Source organism: Ceratosolen solmsi, unplaced genomic scaffold (assembly GCF_000503995.2).
Source record: "Ceratosolen solmsi marchali unplaced genomic scaffold, CerSol_1.0 scaffold27, whole genome shotgun sequence".
Classification (NCBI taxonomy): Eukaryota; Metazoa; Arthropoda; class Insecta; order Hymenoptera; family Agaonidae; genus Ceratosolen; species Ceratosolen solmsi.
The window spans coordinates 4,106,579-4,124,453 of NW_011948426.1; the positions used below are offsets into that span (position 1 = coordinate 4,106,579).

Below are 17,875 nucleotides of genomic sequence, written 5' to 3' on the forward strand. Positions count from 1 at the left end.
GGGAGGGGGAGGGGGAGGGGGGAGCGCAGTAAAACAGCTACTCGGGATAATGTTTACTCGATCGTCGACACGAGCGTCACGGCTGAGACGCGATATTGTCCGAGTTGGGGAAGCTCAGGGGAGTGCGAGCCCCCATCTTCGGGGCCCGGTGGATCGCCAACTCACCAAGCGTCCGGTCGGTCCGCACCGCTCAGTAGTCCCAGTCGAAGTTCGAGGCTCGCGCCTCTAGTCCCGGAGCCACGGTCCCGGCTCTAAGCGAAGCCCTCGTGGGGTGTCCTCGGCGTCCACAGGTGCAGCACGTTGCCGCGCTGGTGCGCGCGCCTCACCCGGATAATCGATAGGAATATTCGGGCCCTATGGCCTCGCTCGAGCTCCTGCCGGCCCGTCCGGGGCCCGAGGACTGGGGCGAGTCACTGGGGCAAGCCCCGCATCCCCGCGCCTCGGACTCCCGCGAGGCACACACGCGAACGTCACAGGACGAGGCACGCACCGGGAGGCTCCGCCCGCGACGCGACACTCGCTCGTCCTGGGGACGCGCGGTCCGCGAGAGATCGACCCTCCCCGCGCCAACGCCGTACCCGGCTGCGCCTGCGCCAGCCCCACCGCCACTCTGGGCCAAGGCCGTAGCGCCAGATGGCTCCAAACGGGGGCTCCAAACGGGGGCTCCAAACGGGGCTCACTTTCACCCAGACGCAAATATACGACGGCCGGCGTCGCACCCCCGCCACCGATTAAACACTCGCCTTTGCTCACTCACTCACTCTCTCTCTCTCTCTCTCTCTCTCTCTCTCTCTCTCTATCTCCATCTCTATCTCTCTCTATCTATCTATCTATCTATCTATTTATCTATCTACCCTCGACGATGATGCCACCGCCACGGCCAACGTTACAAATGTCAATCCATAGACGCGAAGGATAATAATAAGATTTATCAAGGATATCAAGTTGGGCCGTTAAAGTCGCCGACGAGCCACGAAACGCAGCTTCATTATTTTCATCTTAAGCCCGAGCAACGTGAACTATATGACACGCTCCTTTCATATCCTATCGCTACTGAAGCTCTCTATGCACCTGTCAATTGCTTAGAGAATGGTCAGGGAGAAGGTATGATTGTGGGAAGGAGGGGATGGGGAAGGGGGGAGGGGGAAGGGGAGTGATACGAGTACGTTTTAACACTTGTCTTTGACAAGACGGATAAAATAAATAATCGTCGTGGGCTGACTTAACTGTATTGTGCTTTCTTTTCAGCAAAATGGCAAAGTCTAAAGACTGTTGGACCTACCTCCGATAACTTATGAAAAATGCTCTAAACTTTGCTAAATTCTCTCGTACTATTTGCCTCGTAATAAATTATGGCCCCTATCTTTGTATTCTTAAGTGTCCCTTTCTAAGCTGTAGCCGTAAAAACGAACAAATGCGTATGAATTTCATATTTCCTAACAAATAACCATACGATATTTAAATCACAAAATGATATATATATATATATATATATATATATATATATATATATATATATATATGTATATTATTTAATACTTGCGAGTGAACAAATCCATGACAACTCCAAACATTTATTGATATTCATCGATAACTAGACTAAAATTAATGGCATTAAAGCGGCATTAAGCGTTTACGGGATTTATTTTTCTTCGAGATATTCTTATGCCTTTTTCTTCTACGTTTCCCTCGAATCCTTACGTTAAGCCTCTTTTCCCTCTCGATTTAGCTGACCCCCTTATTTATATATCACTCGAGCATTGTAAAGCTTCTGTTAGGCAGCAACGCTACATGCTTCCCCCATCTTTCTATGCGTATGTGTATGGGTATGGGTGCGCGCGTATGTGTACATACGATGAGATGGGCACTCGTTTATCCAATCGAATTTTTCTTACGTAAGATAGCCAGTACATGCCGAAGATTGATACTTTTACACCCACTTACGGTCATGTTACATCATTCCGATCATTCCAATCAAATATACTTTGAAATATTAGTTTATCGAAAAGCAAATAAAGGTTGGGGGGAAGAGAGTCTAGTTACTGTAAATAATCATTATTAAACTGCAATGTCTTTAATATTGATAAATTGCAAATTTAACATTAAATAATGATCAAAATAATGATTCATAAATTGAAAAGATGAATAATAGTAAAATTAAATTTCTTATGAGGCGCTTTAACTATTATAATAAATGAGCAGAAATAGCTTGGATACATAAATAAAATTGCTTTTTTAGAATTATTTATTACATTTTTCATTCTCAGGCGTCATTAAAAAAGCAATTATAATCGAAATAATGATATTTTATTTTTTGTTTTTGCACGTGTGCGTGCGTATGCGTGCGTGCGTGTAAAATTATTATTCTGTAAAACCGCTAAATATTTGTTTTATAATACCAAGCTGTTAATAATTATTTTTTCATCGATTTTTCTGAAATTCTATCTTAATTCATATTCTACTTCGACTGGGCATAGATGAAATATAATAAATGATTTTTGTTGTAGTTTTTTTCGTGCACAGCCACTTTTATTTTATTAAATGAAATCAGTTTAATTAAACAAAACGTTCTACTGTATAACTTCATGGTAAATGTATAAAAAAAATTACTCAACAACTTTTAAATTACAAAAATAACACGTACGTATGAATATTTAAATATAATTATGTGTATATATATGTATATATAAGTAGCTGTTATGAATTATTTGTAAATATTCTGATAATATTATAATGATAGAACAAGCATAAAACATGTTCAAACGAACTATAATTTGGTAGTCGTAGTTGTCAAATTGTATCAGACAAAATGTATTATGCCACTACATATGCATATTTATAAATGCAAAAATATTTAATAAACTGGAATATATAGTCTTTAGAATTATTTACAATTGAGAATTAGATTTTATTAAATACATATATGATGAATATTTTAAGAACGAAAAAAAAAAGTATTGATATATAATTCTTGATGCAATTATGATTACATTATTATAATAAAATTATTGTATTGTCTTTAAAAAAAAAATTTTTCTAATTTAAATGTAAATTAAATTAAATTCTCTTATTAATATAAAAGAATTTTTAGTCAAAATTTTTTATTAAGATATAAACAAAAAAAAATGAGTAAAATCACTTAAATTAATAAATATAATGCATAAAGTACTTTTAACTTTCATTATCCCAAAGTCATAAAATGATGAGGTAATTTTAAGCAATCGATATTATGCTCTTCTGTTCTTGGATACATAACACAGTTTTCAGAGACACAAGGTTGATTGCTTCAACTATAATACAATTATTAATTACATAAAATTTTACCAAGTAAAACAACGCAAAAAACTTAAAAAGATATTAAAAAGCTTTGCAAATAAAATGTTCTTAATATTACCACGGTAAATAGGCGGAAGTCGTAAATTATTAACGACTGTAAATAAATTCTTAGAAGCTTAATTAAATTACAAAAATATAAGTAATCGATTGAAAAAATAATCGAATGGATAGATTTAATATTTATTTTTCATTACTAAAGTCCGTCTGTCATTAAAAAATGTAAAGACTCAAGTACACAAGATATCCCTTAATATTCTTAGTGTTTACATAGTTCTCAATCAAATGTCTTATCAAGAAAACAAAAACCACTACTCTATTTCAAATAATTTTCAATGGATTTTGCCAATAATCAGATACGAAATGATTCAAAATACTCCATTAAATATTATACTATTAATTTTTATGTAATATTATTGTTATCTAAACAAACGCAAGAACTCAATATTTGTTTAAATATGCTATAGGAAATAAATTAGATTTGAGAACATCGTAATTGAATTTAATAATTTGTAAGAGTGTATTTAATATTTTCAAATACTATATCATATGAAAAATTTAGTAAAAAATTCCTGAAATTTTAGCTTAATACTGCTAAGAAACACTTAAAATATTTAATTTACTTTTTATAAATATTCATAAAATACATAAAATTGTAGCCTTCCATTTTAAACAAAATTTCCTCCTATGTTGTATTTTAATACGGTTATATAAAAAAGTTGTTAGATTAGTTATTTCAATTAAAAGTTAAATTTCTCATTTGGTTAATTATAGTTTTATTGAAAAACATTTAATATATTATTATTATTATTTTATAATATAAAAAACATTTCTCGCATATGTAATAAACTATATAAACGATATGTATTTATTTTATAATTAAAATGAAATTTATAAATTTTACAAAATCGAAATTTAATCAATCACGATCATTGATTTTTTGGCTTTTGTTTAAGACATTTATATTCCATTAATTTACATTTTTTTTTTAATTTTCATTCGTGTCATGAGTATTACTTTTACATAAAAGAAAAAAAACCAATCTTAGTTAATCTATTTATCATAAAGTATTCTGTCGTTACTTGAAACAAGCACTTTGAAATAATTTCAAGCAAAGTTATTAATTGATAAAAAATATGATTTCTATATATATATATATATATATATATATACAGTTTGATAAAACTCTGAGAACTGCCATTATTGATAGATACTGATAATTAAATGCATTGATGCAAAGAATTTAACAGAGTTAAAATGTATTAAAATACCACAACTAAAACTAAAACTAAATACACGTAACCAACCATGATTTTCCCTTCAGAATGTAACTTATAAATTTGCTACAACGATTTCCGTTATACATGCATTATCAAATTTTTCATACGTTAAGCAATTATCTATTATTTATCTAATAATAGTGTACTTTACAATATCCTTTTCATTTTATATTTATTGTGTCAACCTACTATTTTTGTAAATCAATTACAATCTAAAAGTGACACTGATACTACGTTATAAAAAAAAATATATAAAATTCATATTAACGTCACTTTTTAATAATCACTTTTATATATTATGAAATACGTCGTAAATCGTGAATGTATAATTATGAAATTTTATTGAATTGTTTCAAACTACTCGCTCGTAATAATTCCTTGTTTCGTATGTTTAAATGTACGAATTACTATGTTATCCCATAAACACTTTATAAAGTCGAAGTTTATATATCTCGCAGGTTTTATTAGACTATTATAAAAAATAACTTTTAAAAGCCCGATGTATGCAAGTCTAAAATTTCTCTAATTCAGTGGATTGAAGTCTTTTTTTTCTAATTTAAATAAAACTAGTTAATAATTGTTATTCTCGTCAAAGATTACGTGAAACGTCAAATATTAGTTATGACTGTTGAAAGAAACTTTTTACAATGGTCTGATATATGATAGGTCAAAAACTAATAATAACTCGCAATAAATTAATAATGAATGTCCCATAATTTTTAATAGGATTAAGGAAACATCTTTAATGAACAATCCTCATACAAAATTATATTATAAGTACCCTCCGGTGTTTCACGAAAGAAAGTAACATTTGAACCAAGTGCAAGTTGAGCTTCGTAGAGCTAAAAATATAAAAATTCATCCATTCTTTGTCTGAAGAAATATTAGATCGTTAGTAAATGTTTTAAAAAAAGATATTAAACGTATATTGCAAGTGACGAATGAAAATAAAATCTTAAAAAAAATGTTTATGTTTTTGTTATTTTTTCTTTGTATAAGATGAGCCTTTTTATTTGCAAATTTACTTGTTTTAAAATATACACGAATAATATGTTTAATTACCAATATGTTTAATTAGTACTTTTATTGGATAAAATTAAGTGACATTATAAGTAACAAAATATTGAATACAATAACGTTCGTTATCAGAAATTAAATATAATTAAATCTATCAACTTTGAATAATCAATGAATAAATAAAATGTGCATTATTCTCAAATATAATTTATACATGTGCAAATTATTTTATTAAAAATAAGAATTGTTTTATAATTAATTATTCTTATTAACATGTATATATATATATATATATATATATATATATATATATATGTTACTACTATTAATTTTACTTATGTTAATAATATTTAATTATAATATCATTATTTATATTATTTTTTTATTTACTAAATCTACGTGGTTAAATTGAAGTTTAATTTTTATTAGAAATTTTGAATAATTGTAAATAAGTTTACATCAAATAAAAGTATTATTAATTTTTCCGAATGAGAAGTGTATAAAGCGGTATCGGTATTTTTAAAAAAAAAAAAAAAAATATATATATATATATATATATATATATATAATACACGTCATAAATCATTATTTAAACGATTGATCTAATTATCTATACAAACACGAACAATAATTTTATAATAAAAATGTACTAATTAATTTTATTCTACTATGATTGAAAGGTCTATTTTAAATTATATTACAATCTATCTAATATTTAACGAATAAATAATAATTAAAAAAATTAAAATACAGTAAAAGAAGGAAAAGCAAATTTCAATTATACAATCATTATATTACTTCTCAGCATTAAATTAAGAAGTATATTAGTATTTAAATCAAAACACAATTTTTTCAGAAAGACTGATTATATCAGCAAATAGAACTACAAAAAAAAAAAAAGAAAGATCGAAGAATAAGCTAATCGCAAAAAAAGTGTGTTTTTATCAATCGAAGTTTATTATAAGAAGTATAGAACCATAAAATGATAAATAATAATGAAAATATTGTAACCATAAAAATCACATGTAAGGAAAAAATATCAGTAAAAGGAAAAGTAAGTATTTGCGAAAAGCGATTGCGATAAAAAAAAAATAAATAAAGAATACGAAGTAGAAGACAATCAGAGACAAACAAAGTATTCCAGTAACAAAATGTATTCCTGTTACATTGTAAAAAGTTGAATGCGTTAAATTAAATTACAAAAATCGATTAAGGTGCTGGAGTTGAAAGAGACTCAGACGGAAATAAAGTGGTTTAATCAGAGACAATCCAACATCTCATTAAAACCTAAGAACTAACAACAAATATTTCATAAATGTTTTTTTTAATCTTTCTCGGGTGTAATAGAATTTTTAGTAAAAATAGAGCCTGATATTATCGGAAAAAATTCAGTGGTCATAATTGAAATAACTTGATTTAAGAATAGATAAGAAGGACTAACGTGTAGCCGAGTAAATCTTATGACCAAATCTAAAAGATTTGACGATGAATAGAATAATACAAAGCTTTGGAATCACTATTTTAGAACAGAGTACAATTGAATTATTAAAGATGTCTCGAATAAAAATGCAAAGTAAGGTAAAAGACTCGACTCACTGCTTAATTTAAAAAATAAATGAATAAATAAAAAAGTAATTTTATTTCATTCTTACAGTACGAATTTGGAATATACATATATACACAATGTTATTTTAAAATATTACAGAATATTAAAAAAAGAAGTGTCGAAATCAATAATAAAATTGAACATAAAAATTGAATGAAGGATAAATAAATTTGCATTATTCTAAAATATTGCGTTCATTCTAATTCTAATATAAAACAAAATTATATATTATAAGTATAATGTATGCGGAGATGCATTTGCATTTACAGACACAAATAATATGTAGATTTAGTATAATTCTATCCCTCGGAATTTAATTTTTCAAAAAATTAATTCGCAAAAATTTTATTAACAATATTTATAATTATTATAATTCGGCCGAATATCCTATATAGACTTTAAATATAAGCAATGTCTATAGAAAAAACATTTTTTTTTTGAAAGTTTTCTAAAAATTTAATAACGAAAATATTTTTAAAGTCTAATAAGAAATAAATCTTTAAGTCTCGAGTAAAGGATTCTTCTCGATAAAGAAAATCTTATTTAAATGATTTAATATATATTTTTAGAGCATATTGTGAACGCATTGAAAATGAAATGCTAGAGAAATTATGAATAATGGAACAATTTCATTGTCTCTGTTATATAGTGAGGAAAGTTTAAAAAAAAAAAAAAAAAAAATTGTAAAACTTATTGCTCTTCATTATTAAAGTCATAAAAAATTTCACGAACGAATTTCGGTAACGAATTATCAAATAAAAACTTAAAGCCTAAACAACTTCTTTATTTAAAAGAAAACTTTATAATACGTAGGAATTGGCGATAATTAAAAGTTTCCTTTCTGAAAAAGAGAATGTTTTCACAACAGTTAAATTGAAATGATTATAGAATTAATTAATAAAGACGAGGCTTAACAAATTATCCGTATATTTTTGGACGTTTGTTAAATAAAAAATATATAATTAGCTAACGATGGCACATTCGGTGAATTTGTTTATGAAGATAAAAAATTTTCTACAATTCGAAACTAAGTATATATTTACAAAGCGCCTGAAAATACCATTTATAGCTAACGAATAATTATCACTTAACGACTAGCATTTAGTGCTTAATATTCTTGCTCTCGTTGTCGAAAATCAAACAGCGAATTAGCAAACGAACGAATGAAAAATGTCACTGGCAATTAAAATGCACGCGAGAGAAAGAACGATTCATCCTCCCTTTCATGCACAAAAATCGGCTCTTTTCGAATTGATAGAAGAGGATAATATCCGCCACGAGGTCAGTCGTATGTTTTTACACACACGAACACGCGTATCAGCATATTTCGCATAAATCGTGTCTTATGCCTGGAGAACGGGGAGAGTGATGAGGAGGGCGAGCGCGATTTTGTACGGCCCTGTCTCCCTGTTGGGGCTCGTTTGGTCCATGCGCCCTCCTCGTCAACCCCTTCTACGTACTCGAATGGGGGCGGAACTCTTTCCTATTGACGTGCACGCGGTTCCAAGTTCGCGCAAGCCCATGACATTCCGACATTCGCGACATCTCGTTGTCTCAGACGACGAGACAGCGGGAAAATAGAAAATAAATACGATATAGGGGGGGGGGGGTCACCGGCCGGCATCGCGTTAATTTTTAGGGCCTTGAGTAATTAATTAATTAATGAGTTTGAAGAAAGCGCGAAACTTTGATTGTCGCAGGATCGACTGAATTTCTCGCTCGAATTTGCTTGAATCTACTGACCGCTGGACGGTATTTTTTCAAGGCTAACGAAACGTTGTTTTTAGATCGTTTCAGACGTCACGATAAGAGTGTTCTGGACTTAATAATGAAAGATGCGTATGCTTAATCGACGATTAATGATATCAATGATGCCAATAAATGGCTCTATATTTACCTTCTCTTAGTTTCATCTAAACTAACAATTTTCAATTACACTAAAAGCTTGTATATATTACATTTTGTTTCGATGAAAACTGTGAAGATTAGAAATTCAAACGAATTAAATAAAATTACATGAAATTCCGTCTCTAATTAATTAATTAATAATTAAGAAGAAAAGAAAGCATAACGCAAAATATTAAAAATACAATTGAAAATATAGTTGTGCCAATGAATCGTTCATATTTTAAATAAAATTCATTTGTCAGCTGATTTTATTGTAACTATTTTTATTAGTATTTTCGTATTTTACTTTTACTTCATAAATCGATTCGTTTTAATAATACAATGAATTATATTTAATTAAAGTTTTCAAATATTATTTATATACTAATGAATAAAATAATTAAGTAAAATAACTGTTATTATTGTATATTGTTATTGTTAACTGTTTTTAATGTAATTTTTTAGGTTAATGTATATTTAATTATGCAAGCGATTAAATTATTAAATGACCATTATAATGTAAAAAGGCGTGTGCAATCACAAATAAAAATTATATAAAAAATTTCAACGAGATTCACGTAAATTTTAAATATATTTTATAAAAAAAAAAAAAAAAAAAATGGCATTTCGATGTTATCGACTGAAGATAATCAGTTTTCAATTTTACCATAAAATTCATTACAACATAAATGTAGATAGAAGCTGTTTTAGAAAACAATCAAAATGTTAAAGATTATTAAAAAAAGGACGACTTTAGCTATTTTGCCTTTTTTAAACTTGCAAGATAGTCCTTATGATAAAGTCGAAGGTTCTACAAAGGATATTTATGAAATAGATGAGAATTTAACTGGAATGCAAAGGTTAAAAAATATCTTTAAACCTTAGTAAGTTACTTATATAAATAATATAAGTTACTTTATTTATAAATACTGAATTTAATTAAGTAAATGACATTAATATTATGTACATATATATATATATATATATATATATATATTTATTTATTTATTTATATATATTGTTTTTCAGTAACGATAATGAATTACATCCCACATTAGTATCAATTATGGAATCAAGTTTTGCAAGTTTTTTTGTGGGTGGTGCATACGGCGGTATTAAAGGAAGCAAATATGCATTGAATGATTTTATAGATAAAAATCGTGTGACACAATTTGCAAGTCACATAGATGCCAAAAGAAAATTAATGGATAATATGATTTTAAGTTTCGCAAAAAATTTTACAATTTGGGGAATAAAAGTTGGTTTCTTTACTTCGTCATTTATGTAAGAGTTCAAAATAACATATTAGTTATTAATATTAAACAATTAAGTATGAACATTGATTACAGTATTGGACAAACGTTAATGACAGTTTATCAAAATAAAACGTCAATTTTTAATTATACAGTAGGCGGAATGTATGCAGGCGCGTTATATAAAATTCCTTTAGGACCTAAAGGCATGGTTTCGGGAGCAATATTTGGTAGTTTTTTTGGATCGTTATTTGGTGGATTGCAGTACCTCCTTTACAAAATTACTAATGTCTCTGAAGAAGATATTACGAAGTTAAAATATCAATTGTATATAAACCGAAAAATGTAAGTACTCTATATCAATAATGTAAGTTTAAAATATGCTATTATTTTATTTTTTAATTTTAGTGCAGTGGAAGATGCAAAAAGACAAATGTATGTAAAAAGAAGTATGAGAGATCTTGCAACAACGATTTCAGAGATTGATACCGATTGATAAATAATTTTATAATATTAATTTTAGATTATTTAATACCAATAATAAATCTATGCTCCAGCCTAAATCTAAAGTAATATTTTAAATAATTACGCATGTAATGTGTAATTTATTACGTCGTTCAATATGTACGTACATTTCATTATGTACATCCTACACAATTTATTAAAAATAACGTTAATCTGTATTACTATAATGCCGGGTGTACATAACGAATGATTTATTTTACTTTAGTACTTTAAGCAGTAAATTAAATATTTTTATTAGATCAATACATATTTTAGTACGTTAAAAAAGGAAAACATACTAGTATTTAAAATACAATAAAATAATATTAAAAATATAGCTACACACAAAAACGAGCAATAAAGATTCGCATTTACAGAATAGGCCTGGTTACTATTAATGTGAATTTTTTTCAAAAATATAACATTAAAAATTCGTTGCAAAATTTACAAAAAAAAAAACAATATACTTAAAAAATTAATCAATCGTTAAAGAATAATAAAATAATAATACGCTTCACAAATTATTCGGTAATTAGACGTTAACTTTTTTTTTTTTTTTTTTTTTTTTTTTTTTTTTTTTAAATTTTTTATATATTCTGAGAAAATCTTGATTCGACACTATTCCAAAGTCTCAGTTTCCTGAACCTTTGTTATGCGCTTTCCACCTCTATTTGGCGGACCTTTCGGCTTGGCAAATTTTGGTCGATGTAAATTCACCTTGGGATGCAACTCGTCTTGTAGAAAAGCTTCCGTCAGATCCTTTCCATCATCTATTTCAAGCTACATAAGAAAAGGGAAAAGTTCAAATACTAAATTATATTCTACTTTATAAAAATATGTTTATTTAAGACTTAAGAAGAACAATTGTTGAAAGTTTCTGACGAGTACTACAGGCCTATTTTGTAAGTCTCTCTTTTTTGCGTATTGTTAATTTTTATCATTTTTTACATACCATCTGGATGACTCGTCTTCGAGAATTGCTCCCAGATTGACAGCACAATGATGATGAAAGTATGATTAAAGAAAACTATTCATATTCTTTTTACAGTTTGATATAGTATTTTTATTATGTTTTTGATACTCGATGTATCGTTGGCAAGATTTACAATCGAATCTTCATTCATAATGCTTTCTTAGCTACTGAAACCCTAAAGCTATTAACAAAATTCTGCTCGTCTTATTACAAATAAACAACAGTTTGTTGATAAACAAGTGAAGCATTTATTATAGAATAGGCCTGGAGCAAGCGTCACTCTCTTGAAAATTAAAATTATCTAGCCCCAGGCGAATATATATATATATATATATATATATATATTATATATATAATATATACAGCAATCTCATACTGTATAATAATCATTCAATTAAACAATGTTTAAATTGCATGATCCATTTGCTAATGAAAATCATTCGTTTTCTTTAATACGTTTGTCTGTGCATTACATTAATGGAAAATTGTTTTAAAATCGTAATCCACTAATGGATTTGAACTTTGAGTTATATAAAAGGCTACTATTAAAAAAATACAGATCACACAAAATAGAGAATACCTCTTTAATTTCACAATCTTTATATGGCTACCTTTTGGTTTCCACCTACTTTAAGCTTTTACCGAGAAATAGGAATGAGCTCGACAAAACTAGCCATCGATTTAGCCAACATAACTTGGAAAAACTTTAAACATAAAAATACTTTTGTTTATGTTAAGTGAAACTGATTGTCGAAATTACACTTTATTTTATCCTCGTTCCTATTTCTATTTTACAGATTTGGAATGTTAGCAGATTTGTAAATAGTCTTATATTAAACAGATTAAACTTAAATATAAAATTATAAAAGCTTAAAGAAAATGGAATCTGCCAGCGTCAGTCTTAAATATTATAATTTTTCACTGTCAAGTATCATTTTTACATTAGCACTGGAGACAGTAATATGCTTTTTTTTTTTTTTTTTTTTTTTTTTTTTTTTTTTTTGTTAATATACTTATGTGAGATTGTAGAGATTATCACTGATAATAGTCTTTTTTTTTTCTTTTTTTTTTAAAATGGAAGAATTATTCTGAAAACTCAGTTTTCTCTTTGGAATACCCTTTTAAATTTGAACATTATTACTTATTTTATTTATAAAATATTGAATTTGAACAAATCAATTATATGTAACTGATTCATAAAATACTTTATTAAAGACAATATTATTAATTAATTATATTTCATTTACTCGTCAATAGAATGTCAAAAAATTTAAGTAAGTGCTGAGTACAATACTACAAGTATTTAAAATATAATAATCCTAACTGTCACTCTACATATTTTCTTTCATCACATAAATGGTATTTATCAAGGCTACTAATACCATCATTCGTCAATAGCTCATTCATTTTTAAAAGAACAATTATTCTACAATCCCAAAATGCATATTCATTTTTAGAGAAATCATTTTTATGGTGTAGAGTTAGGTTTTCATTTATCTTATCTTCTCGTTTCACTTGATGCAAAGTAAAATGCTTAAAAATATTTATTCTAATAAGTTAATGTCTGAAAGTAAAAAAAAATTATTTTTTATATCAGCTATTCGTTATGCGAGCACATAAAAATGTTTAGGAATAATCTAATTTGAGATTTAAAAAATAATTGATCTTTCAATTATTATTATTTTCATAATCTTTTTTCTAATCACTGCTACATGAATTCTTACACATATCAATGTCCGACTTCAAACTCTACTTAAGCCTTCGTTTACTGTTGACTACATCAACAATTAATACATAAATGTATAACTTATTTGTATATCACGTCGTTTAGGACTAGGAACTAATTAGAGAGGCAGTGCACTGAACGTTCTGGTTATTCACTAATATGCATACACGAAGTTTTGCATATAATTTTCATTTTAAAATATCTTATAGTCTATAACAGCACCGAACGAAAATTCCTTCTATAACGAAAAATAATTTATAAGCATAGGAATTAAAAAAATAATTTACAAAGAAATGTTTAATTTATAAATAGAGAAAAAACAGTGCAGAAGTTTTAGATTAAAAAAGGGAAAAAACTATCACTAAATAACTTGTGGAAAAGACTTATTTTCGAGATGAGTCGGACAACAGAATCAAAGCAAAAACTTACAAAACTCACGATAAAATAAATCTGACTTCTAGTTCTATTATCTCTATTCAACACATAGGATCTTTTATTAATATCACTGTTAAATTTCCAAGTATTTCCTAGATTGTTCTAAAAAAATAACAAATCTGTATAAATTATTATATTTATGTGCTATATCCAGCTTAAATTTTTTTTTCCTTCTAAATATCAAAGTAAATATATCATTATTCTAATTATTCTTTACTACACATTGTAATATGCAAAATAAGATTATCACTGAAAATTTAGAAAAATACACCAATAAGTCTCTACTCTGTTAGTACAATATTTACGTATTGTGATACGTATCACTTTAATTTCAAAAAACAATACTTCTAAAGAAGTTGTTTAAATATATCTCGGAAAAATTCGCGTTATATCACAAAGTCGAAATCCGAAGTTCTGGACGATAGTTTCTTGCTCTTATGTTCTCTTTCAGTTAATACATAGAGAATAGTTTTGGGTCTCTTCTCTCTTGGGAAGGAGACAGAATTGGCAAAAAATATATATTAAGCCTGTTAACTTAAAACGCAGGATCGCTTCGGCTTCGATTTCTTTAGCGTTATTGTGTTCGGTGGGGCACATGGTGTTGACGGAGTGGCTGGTGTTGAGATGCCCCCGTCTTTTTTTACTGGCGGGTCTTCCAACATATCTGCCAACTCCTCACCACTAGTTACTTCCAACTGCGATCAATTGCAGTTTTGTGAAAGAGAATTTAAAATTTTTGTTTTTTTTTTATATACATATATATACATATATGTATATATATATATATATTTATGTATGTATGTATATATATATATATATATATACATAAACCTTATCGAAAATTTATAAATACACTTTTTTTCAAAAAATAAACTAAAGCTACATTTCAACATTATACATGAACATTATACATTATATAATGTTCATTTTTAAAAACTAAAAATTTGTAGTTGATGACCTTACATTGAAAGGAACAGACTCATCTGAAATTCTTAAAAATATCAATTTTTTTAATAATTTTGTAAAATTAATTTAAACTACATTCTATAAATAATTTTAAGAAATAATTAAAATATTTGGCTTTTAATTGTTAGTAACATAAAATTCATTTTATATTTATATTATTATAAGATTTGATCAATTAAATAATACTATTATTACAATTTATTTTAAAAATTGATTTTTAAGATTTTAAAATCTGATTCCACCTCATACTTTTTTCATCTGTGACGTAAGTATAAACTAAATGTGCAATTAAAATATAAGCGCTACTCACCTTTTTTATGATTGTTACGCCTAAAGATTGAATTAACTCAAGCAATGGAGCTTTACAAGAGGAATATAACATCCTTTCTTTAATACTACAACTATAGCCAGGCATACTATATATAAAAACTGAAAAGTTTTTAAACTAATATTAAATAGGATAAAGTAGAAATAGAAATTATTAAATATACAAATTCATACCAATACATTCCATGAAATCACCTTCGTGAGTATGTTTGAAATTATATAAATGATATCTAGCAGAATCCGAAGGTACTTTTGTTGGTAATTTATCTAATGATACTTCGCAAGCCATGACTAAATAAATTTTCTCTTCCTCTAGGTCTATTTTTAGCTGTACGTACTCGTGAACGCCTTTTCCTAAATCCGTTATTGCCTGTTTAGCTTCGTCGGATACAGGAAAAGCTACACCGCTTAAAGTTTGATGTCTTGTTTCGATAGAGTAGTCCGTATGAATTGTTGTTTTCTTTAATTCGGCCAGTTCTTCCTCTGCAGTGGTTAATGGAGCTGGAGCTGCATCGTTTCTCTTATGTTTGTGATAACCTTCTAGGCTAATATCTTCTGGGATAGTCCCATGAAGTTCTTCTTTTATAGATGCAGTGCCAAATTCTTGTTTCAATGTTGCTTTTGTCGAGGCGTATAACATTTTTTGCCTTACTGGAGCAGTATCGGGAGACCATGATATCAAAAGCCAATCGTAGCCAGAATCCGAAGATTTGGAGTCAAAGCGATAAAGAATGTAAGCCGGTTGATTTTCCTCTATCAATGGCTTTATCATTTTATCATAATCATTTTGCCATTTTCCAACTGGTTTGGATGAAGCAGATGGTACTAGTTCTTCTATAAAGGTTTCAAATATAATTACTAATGCATAAAAAATAAGGTGAGTTTCTATATATAAGATGAAATTTAATATTATTTACAAAATAGTGTTATGAAAAACTTTAGCCAACTTATAATTATAGATTGTAGACTTATCTTTATATATATATGCGTGCATATATATATATATATATATATATACACACATGTAGGTGTGCGTGTATGCGTGTGCGTACGTGGATATGTATATGCATTTATTTATAAAAATTAAATGAATCTCAATGAGATGATCAAATTAATTCATTTAAAATAATAATAATAATAATAATAATAACTTGCCATTTTCGATAGAAACCTTGAGAAGACGAAATTTTCCATCTCTACACTTGGCAAAACTTTTCTTTAACGCTTCGTTGGCTAAAAGGAAATTTTGAAAAATGTATGACAAAGATCCAAATGAAAATACAGCCACAGAACTGCATTTATTCCTCTTCGTAAGATAATAAAATTAAAAATTTCACCTGACAATCCTACAACAAGCTCACCTTTAATTCCTGTCTGATGTGACATCTTAGCCAAGTGCCTTCAAGTGCCTTCCCTGCTGCCGTGTGACTGCGCTCCTTTATTATTACTTTCTTTTTTTATACGGTTCAGCCCAGCCGACGTCCGACGTACGACGAGACTGAACTGACTGAACTGACTGAAATGTGCATAAGAAAATAAGAACACATTGGACAAATATGAAATTTATGAAACTATATGTGAAAGAGATGATGCAAAAGCATCAACGAAGTAAGATGAGTTGAGGAGATCCTCATTTGGAACCGGGAACAAATTCCTTTGCATAAACTAGCGTCTCTAGCGGCAAAACTTTCGATTCGTTTGCGCAACACCACTCACATTTACATTGTGAAGGGATATAAAAAAGAATGCACGCGCGCGCGCATGCCATGTAAATTTGGTAAGAGCAAAATTAGGCAAATAGATCTTAATGCTAATCAATCGAATGGTAAATCATTGGCAAATCTTTATTCTTATTAAGTGTTTAAACAATATTTCATAGAAGAATTATTGCGATAAATCTAAGAGACGTTTCCGTTAATACTAAGCCGATAGGTTTACCCAAAATTATAACTAATTAACGCACCCATTATATATTATAAATTATAAATTATAAGGCAATTTAGTATATTAGATGCTAGTATATTTATAAGTAATTGTTATAATAGTATTGGCAGAAAATTAATTGATAATCGATATTGTACAAATGTAATTTTACTATTAAAATGTTCAACCTAATTCACTCCCCTTTGTTATAGAAAATTGTTAAATTACATAGAATAAATATAGCTCTGACGATAATCAAATAACTATTAAAATTAATAAAAATTCATTTCTCTTTAAAAATTATATTGTAAATTGAACATGTATACTTATAAATACTTTATAAGAAATATAAAATAATGTATATAAACTAAAAAGTAATATTACTTATGAATATTAAGTATTAATCTCAAGTTATAGATCATGTATTAAGAAATCTTATTATTAAAATGACGAGATATTGTTGTGAAAAAATAAATAATTAAAAAAATTTACTCTATTTTAAGAGCAAATTTAATTTTACTAGAAATTACTTAAGTAATAACTGCTTACCGGACTAATTATAATAATACTTAATATAATTAATTAATTTACCATAATAAATACTTAGCTATCACTTCTAAATAACTAAAATTTTAATTATTTTCA

General features: G+C 28.2%; 3 protein-coding genes across 4 annotated transcripts in view; 1 reads left to right on the top strand and 2 right to left on the bottom strand.

The window, feature by feature from the left end:
- Nucleotides 1-363, bottom strand: part of LOC105363194 (probable cationic amino acid transporter) — a 70,472-nt gene extending 70,109 nt beyond the window's left edge. The window contains exon 1 of the mRNA XM_011500816.1: nucleotides 166-363. The gene's annotated coding sequence lies outside the window, so the exon portion shown is untranslated. The remainder of the gene's footprint in view (nucleotides 1-165) is intronic.
- Nucleotides 1-10,749, top strand: part of 140up (RPII140-upstream gene protein) — an 18,050-nt gene extending 7,301 nt beyond the window's left edge. Inside the window, exons 2-4 of the mRNA XM_011501011.1 lie at nucleotides 9,870-10,007; nucleotides 10,153-10,407; nucleotides 10,473-10,749. Of these exons, the coding sequence (XP_011499313.1) occupies nucleotides 9,870-10,007; nucleotides 10,153-10,407; nucleotides 10,473-10,725 (646 nt within the window). The 3' untranslated portion in view covers nucleotides 10,726-10,749. The remainder of the gene's footprint in view (nucleotides 1-9,869; nucleotides 10,008-10,152; nucleotides 10,408-10,472) is intronic.
- A 717-nt stretch (nucleotides 10,750-11,466) lies between these two features.
- Nucleotides 11,467-16,704, bottom strand: twf (twinfilin actin binding protein). 2 transcript variants are annotated; one of them, XM_011500818.1, is made up of 5 exons: nucleotides 16,669-16,704; nucleotides 16,463-16,540; nucleotides 15,482-16,141; nucleotides 15,291-15,409; nucleotides 11,467-11,660 (listed from the first exon to the last, which is right to left on the bottom strand). In XM_011500818.1, exons 1-5 carry the CDS (start codon nucleotides 16,691-16,693, stop codon nucleotides 11,499-11,501), a joined length of 1,044 nt encoding a protein of 347 aa, XP_011499120.1. In that variant the 5' UTR covers nucleotides 16,694-16,704; the 3' UTR covers nucleotides 11,467-11,498. The 2 variants fall into 2 exon arrangements, with proteins under 2 accessions (XP_011499120.1, XP_011499119.1); XM_011500817.1 differs by lacking the exon at nucleotides 11,467-11,660 and adding an exon at nucleotides 14,267-14,709.
- Between the last annotated feature and the right edge of the window lie 1,171 nt (nucleotides 16,705-17,875).